Here is a 7,466-nt window from a genome sequence, read left to right on the forward strand (position 1 = left end):
AGTGTAAAATGCAAAGACATTGCCAAAGAAGTACAAGATACTGATGAAATATTTGGGATAGAGAGTAAACCTGTGCCAACCAATGGCCTGTCAAAAGTAAGTGCAGAAACTTAAAAGGAGAATAGTGGGTGAGTTTTTTTCAAGAAGTTTTTTTCAAGAACCGATGGTAGTGACCTTGAAAAAGAATTTAAACGTTGAGACACAGATTCTGTGATTTCATGTCATAATACAAAAATGCCGTTGCAGGTTTGTTTTTCAGCTTTGTTACTAATTGAAAAGCTTTGTTCATCCTGGAATTTAATTTTTTTTCTCTAAGTCCCTCTTGGATTTAGTGCCCAGAATGTAAAACAGCTTCTCAGGTTTTCAGAGTTGTTAGTCTCCCCACTCTTTTTTCAAAACAAATATGCATTAAATTCTGTCTACACAGTTTAAGAATTGAGGAGTGTTTTGTATGAAATGAGACCTTGTGACTAAAGCATTCATTTGTTGTCTGAGAACTGGGATCTTGCTCTACCACATCCTTCTTACATGATAAAAGACAAGTCAGTTTTGATTTGAGCTTGTTGTTTTTTTTTTTAATAAAGATGTGTATTCTAGAATACATACAGCTGCATTTGTACAGGTTAGGCATAGGGCTCAATTTCCTTTGTCTTGGGTAGCTCTCTCTTTTAATGTTCTGTCGTCTGACACTCTCAGTATCCTGAATGTCTCTATATGGGATGTGTCCTGGTGGACTACAAGCTGTCCATGAGCCAACAGTGTGCTCTTGTGGCCAAGAAGGCCAATGGGATCCTGGGATGCATTAGGAAGAGCTTTGTCAGCAGGTCAAGGGAGGTAATCCTGGCCCTTTACTCAGCCCTAGTGAGGCCACACCCTGGAGTGCTGTGTCCAGTTCTGGACTTCTCAGGACAGGGGAAACATGAAGCTCCTGGAGCAGGTCCAGTGGAGAGTGACAAAGGTAGTTAAGGGACTGGACCATCTCTCGTAAAAAGACAGACTGAGGGAGCTGGGCCTGTTCAGGCTTGAGAAGAGATGACTGAGAGGGGACCTCATCAATGTCTATCAGTATCTGAAGGGAGGGTCTCAAGAGGATGGAGCCAGGGTGTTCTCAGTGGAGCCAAGCAGTAGGACATGAAGCAATGGGCAGAAACTGATGCACAGGAAGTTCCACCTGAACATGAGAAAGAACTTCTTTACTGTGTGGGTGACTGAGAACTGGAACAGGTTGCCCAGAGAGGTTGGGGAATCTCCTTCACTGGTGATATTCAAGAACCCTCTGGATGCAATGCAGTGTACTCTAGGATGACCCTGCTGAGCAAGGAGGTTGGGCTAGATTACCCACTGTGATCCCTTCCAGTTACCCATTCTGTGATATCCCTGTTTTTTTGGTAATTTAGACTTTGCAGTCTGCAATCGTGAGTGTACATATAGAGAAATCAGGGTCTTCAGTAGCGCTAATATGGAACTTTATTTTTTTGGAATTTCTTTAACTTCTGATTTGTAGATCAGTGCTATAATCGAGGAATAAAAGGGCAGGGGGTTACATCCTGTCTCTCACCAAAATTTGTTTAATTTCAAGACAACAAATGAAGATGGATAAACTACTTAAAATAACAAAATTGAATCTTAGGTGTACACATGTTACTTTTGAGATGTGCAGAAGTTGTGTTATCAAATATATTAACTTTGCCACTGATTAGATGTAACAAACCTGTTGAGTACAGATGCTATTGATTTTTCTTAGCAGAAACAAATTACCTAAGCCTTAATGTACTACTGCTATGTTGAACTAAAACTGGGACAGTTCTGAGAGGAGCCTCAATGTGTATTATGTTCTTCTCATTTGATAATTAATTTCATGTGAATTTCATGCAGTCAGAATAACAGAATAAACATCCTCCTTGGCTTACTCTTGCATTCTTAAGCAACTGTCAAGTAGCACTGACTATCTATTGACAGTCCATGTAGCTGTAATAATACTGTGGAAAATACATACAGCAATGCTATTTTGAGATGTGTGGCTGTGCAGAGGCCTATGTACAAATATGAGTGTGGATCTAATGACCATTGCTTTCTGGTGAGGTCTGAAGTCAGAAACGGGAGTGTATGCCTCATCTGCATGAGTGGTGATGTTTTTTTGGGAACGTCTATGGAAAGCAACATCTCTGTATAGCAGACTGTTAGCTATTAGGAAGGAAGTTTTACTGGGAGGTTGTGTTTTATTTAAAAACACTGCTATATACTGCTATATATTATTTATTTGTTAATTTATTTTGTATATGGGTGAGGTGTGGGGGAAGTGAAAAATCCTGGAATCATGCGCTTTTTCCTTTCTTTTCATGCAGGAAAAGGATCAGCGCAGCCTAGATATCAATACTGCCAAATGTATGTTGGGCCTTCTTTTAGGAAAAACATGGTCCCTTTTTCCAGTATTTCATCAGTTTCTAGAGGTATGGAGTTGGAAACAGAATTAGTTGTTTTTTTTTTGATTTGTCTTCTCTGATACTTTTAACTAGAGGTAGAATGAAAATAGCTGAGAATTCTGTGTTATGATTTAGAATATAGTAACCACCAAAGCAGCACTTATAACTGGTTCCTTTTACCCAAATCCCTTTTTTAATGCAGGGCAAAGTATAGAAAATCTTTAATTTGCTTTTGTACTTGCATTTTATTGCTGTATTTTTGACCACTAAAAGATGTCTTAATCAAAAACATGAATTATTCAACAGTAGTTTGACTACTTGGTGGTTTCTTTACTCTTTAGTTTTAGATGACATACCGATTAAAATAATAATGCATTACAAGGTTTAAATTTTCTTTAAGAAAATCTGAGTTTGAGACAGTTGAAAATATGTTTTAGTAACTTCTGTTTCTTGCCTCAAGCAGCAATCAAAATACAAAGTTATCAATAAGGACCAATGGTGTAACGTTCTTGAATTCAGCAGAACAATTAACCTTGACCTCAGTAACTATGATGAAGATGGAGCCTGTAAGTACTACCATGTGTTGGTGCTCTAAAATAATTTATTTCTTTGAGCTTAATAATCATTCTGTGTGCTTTTACGAAACTTTGTAAAATACAGTTATGTGATCTCTCTACAGGGCCAGTGCTGTTGGATGAGTTTGTGGAATGGTATAAAGGAAAACAGATGACATAGGAGTTTAACTATGCACAGCTACTCAAGAATCACTGTTACCACAGTTATGTCAACCATTAGCCATAAACTGCTATTTGTATCAAAGTGCATGCTGCTTTTCTTGCACTGCGTCCCTTTGACAGGGAACTTTTGATGTTTGCTATTTAACAAGCTAGCTATGCTTGCTCTTTAGCATTGTTCTCTTTGAAGGCTGCTTTGCATTTTGTATTTACACTACAGATTGGTGAACTTGCCAGCGTCTTCACTGTGATGATGTGTATATTGCTGTCTAAATTTTGTATATGTGTATAAAAAAAAGCTTCACCTAGGGATTATTTCTGCAGAAATGTATTGTAAAATAATTTTGTGGCATATTTCTAGTCAACACTTACATGTCTGTTGAAACTTTAGTTATTTTGTTTTTCTTTTGGTCTCAATTGTAGCATTTCAGACTGCTTGGACATAGTTATGTGAAGAACTATTGTCGATTTCGATGTTACTATTTGAGATGCCAGTTTCTGAGAGAAGACATGCTGTGACTTTCTTCACCGGAATTAGCCAAACCTGACCTAACGCTTTATAGGAATGAAACATTGGTGTCTTAAAATATAAATATGCATATAAATATTAAAACACTATAATAGTTGTACATGCCACAGATGATTTCCATTTGAAGAAGAAAGTACTGACTTTTTAATGTTAAAACTGCAGTAGTCATTACAGGTACAAATGAACAAATTAAAGTACCTTTTAAAAATGGGTTTTAGACTTTTGTAAATTGCCTTTGGCATACTCCTTTTAATTTTTGGTGTACCAAGAGTGTTTGGTCTAGGTTCTGATCTAGTGAAATAGAAAGTTCTAGCTGAAATTCGTGGTTTGGGTAATGAAGTATGCTTACCCCTAGCATATAGATAATAAAGATTTGGGTTTTTTTTTTTGTTTGTAACTTTAGTCTTTCCAAGGGCCTCTAACTTCATGTTTCTAAGTAATTAAAAATATGATATTGGAAAAAATATGATCTTGAATAGTCAAAACATTACTTTTTCTTTCATGCTGGGGATTAGTTTCCTGGCAGAATGTCCATTGCAGGCAATGGGCATTTTAAACACCAGCATTAAATGACAGTACTTTTTAGTAGGGATCACTGCCTATTTCACTCATTTCTTTATCTGCATAGGATGGTTCTAGTGATTCTTTTGGGGAAAAATGGGTGAATGGAATGATGTTTAAGTTCTGTAATTTTGTCACATTGTCTTTGCCTTACCCTTCTTTATTAAGTAATGAGTGTTGATTTTTATAAATAGGTCCTTGAAGTATCCGGTGCTATTAAACTTTGATCTCTAAGGATTTATTAAAATGTTCCATATTGATTCACGGAGCATTTAACAACAAAGGGCCAGTGGATGTTTTGGAACAAAGAATAACATTACTTTTCTGTAGAAATATTTTCCAAGGTATTGACAGTTTTGTTATCTCCCTAGAATGCAATCCAAGGGAAGAGGAAGGAAGCATTTTAGGTTGAATGTGAAATTTTCATCTGTGTTGAAGGTTTTATTCTTGCCATCAAGTCAGGAACAACTGTCATGAACTTGACTCCTTTCAGGATTAAGCCCAGTTTAGCAAAAGCACATTAGTTTGCTGCCCTGGACCAGGAGGTTGTAATTGTGGTGCTACAGGTGGTCAGTTGTGTTCAGATCTGTTTGTTGTTGTCGTTGGTTTTTCAAACTCAGCTGCCAAAGACAAAAATCGTTTGTGTCTGTTTGTGTATATTTGTATATAAATAAGTATACAATATGTATGCATATACAAAACCTGGAATTTCATGATGCGAAGAAGAAAATACTACCTTTCCCATGAAACAATTCTGTTCGTATTTCCATGACACTTAATAGCACTCTTTAAGGTTAGTAGTGGTAAAACATACACAGTCAGTGCTTTCTCATTTACTAATATGCATACCTTAATTCCATGTTTGATGCCAGTTTGCACAAAAAATTAATTGAGTGGAGTGTGGTATTTAATGTTTACAATAAGCCTCTTACAAAAACACACATTTTACTAAGACTTCTGTTGTAAATATGTTTATTACCATAGTATAACCATGAGGAAGTATCAGTGGAGATGCTGGTTTAGTTCTTAAAAGAATGAATTTAGAAGCAATATAACTTTTAACATTAGGCTAAATTGTGATTGCCAAGATTTTAAGTGAAATAGTGTAATTGCTCTTAAACATTAAGCTAGTTACTGACTCTGGAAAACTGATCAGCACAAATTGGCATGAATCCTGCAACAAATACAAGTTTGCATAAAAGATTTTGTATGTCACAATTAGTTGAGCTTCCAATAATGGAAGCAAGAGCCAAAGACACATCTAATCTATTACTGTTACAGGTATAGCTTTCATATAACAGGGTCAACAGAAATCTGTACAGCTCAACCAGGTCCTTTTTTTCCAAGTTTTGTTAATGTTTATCAGAATACAAAATTTAATTGAAAGCAGAGAAAACAGAGGAAAAGAAACCTCAGGAGGTACTCATGCTGTATAAGTAAACAAACTTGTTTTCTTAATTTGGGTAAAAGTAATTGGAAGTGATGGAAAGGAAGGATTTGTTTGGAAGTGAATCAGATAGATGCTGCAAATTTTTTTCTTCCACTTGCAAACAGGGTGAATCTGTAGCCTTCAGCAGGTTTATAAACATGCATCTTCATGAAGTAAAGCACAGATTCAGTTGCAGATAGTAAACAGCTTTGCTGACAGTTATGGTGAACAGACAGACTAAAATGGACCTGCATGGCTCGATGAGCTTCCCTGTATTATCCGTTTTTCTCATTTTGATATATGTGCAGGTAAGCAGAGGATCTGAACATTGCCTGCTCCTGTACTTTGGAGAAATTCCCTCTCATTTTTAAATAATTGTGGAAAGTTAGTTAACCTACTCAGTTAAACTTGCATTTAGTACAAGTTCGGCATTTTGTTTTTTGTTAATTATGCCATGAAATAGTTGATGTAGATAGGGGGTTTTTGTTGTTGTGGTTTGGTGGGTTTTTTGCCCCTTTTGAAAAGTAATGTACAGAATATGCTGACTTCTTGGATAAGACACTGAGAGGTCATTCCTGAGGAAGTGTCATAGGTCATATGCTAATCTTTCTGAGGTGCCATTACTGTACTTTCAGCAGAAACTTGATGATCAATGTACAATTCATTTTTGGTATTTAGGAGATGTAAATTGGAAAGACAGTTAGTGAAAGGAAAACAGCATCTAGAGACTGTAGCAACTGACATTCTTTGATAGATGACAAACTTTTGGAGCCCTTTGGACTCAATCTTAAGGATCTTTTTCAACCTAAAAGATTCTATTAATATTAGTAACCAAAACATTCCACAAATCAAATTTCCTTCTACAATGAAGTGATATTATGTATTTAAAATATTAATATAATTCTGTGTTACTGTTGTTTTTTGACTTTTTATCTTTTTGAAGGAAAGCAAACTGAAGAGTGTGGAGTATATTAAAATCCTCTATGTACTTGAGTTTTCAGTTAAAGCCTGTTTACAGTTGTCTTTAAGCTACAATTAATACTTGAGTTATCTTTGTGTAACCTTTTCTAATATTGTAGAGGCTTTTCTTCCATTTCACCACAAAGACATGCATTTTATTTCACCACAAATATGCTCACACAATCAAAATCAGTTATAGGTTATTGCTACTTGGTTAATGTTCCCAAGTTACTTTTTTTGAAGGGCAAGAAATGTACTTCAGTTGTGTTAAGCTTTTCCCAGATTTCTGTTGACCCTTGATCACAAGTCTAACAAATTGTTTAATACTCTTGGAATTCATATAGACAGCTTTAAAGGTTAGCTTGTGCCCTGGTTTTAATTATAACTGCTAAAATACCTCTTTCTAGGCCTTATATTTTGTCCTTTCATATTGTTGTAAAAGTGTACAGAATCTATCCACAAACTAAATAGTTTGTTTTCTGTAATTGAACCCAAACCTCAGCTTGATATTTTTTTGTTTGTTTTTATTTTTTAAATCCATCCCCCTCTTTGTGTGTATGTGTGCACGTGTACGTGTGTTGTCACAAAATAGTACCTACCCATACTGCTGTTGCAGGAACAGCAGTTAACCTGTAACTGTGAATGCTTTACGTCTTAGTTATTTGGATACTACATAAATGAGATGTGCTACACTCCTGTGACTCGCAATCTGATGAAAATACTATTATGCCACTTAACATGAGTTCATTCAGTTGATTTTTAGGTCCCTTGCTGGTGTTGATGTAAAATGGCATCCCACAAATAAAAAGTATTCGTGTTGGTTTCAGCAA

The 7,466-nt window shown here is 35.9% G+C and overlaps 1 protein-coding gene across 9 annotated transcripts in view; it reads left to right on the forward strand.

Annotated features, from left to right (window-relative positions):
* Window positions 1-7,466, forward strand: part of DCUN1D4 (defective in cullin neddylation 1 domain containing 4) — a 40,593-nt gene extending 33,127 nt beyond the window's left edge. For all 9 annotated transcript variants that reach the window (XM_051790830.1, XM_051790834.1, XM_051790835.1 and 6 more), the window contains 3 exons: window positions 2,346-2,450; window positions 2,887-2,989; window positions 3,103-7,466. In XM_051790830.1, the coding sequence (XP_051646790.1) occupies window positions 2,346-2,450; window positions 2,887-2,989; window positions 3,103-3,158 (264 nt within the window). In that variant the 3' untranslated portion in view covers window positions 3,159-7,466. The remainder of the gene's footprint in view (window positions 1-2,345; window positions 2,451-2,886; window positions 2,990-3,102) is intronic.

This window comes from Manacus candei, unplaced genomic scaffold (genome assembly GCF_025592945.1).
Source record: "Manacus candei isolate 608988 ecotype Guabito, Panama unplaced genomic scaffold, ASM2559294v1 h1tg000028l, whole genome shotgun sequence".
NCBI lineage: Eukaryota > Metazoa > Chordata > Aves > Passeriformes > Pipridae > Manacus > Manacus candei.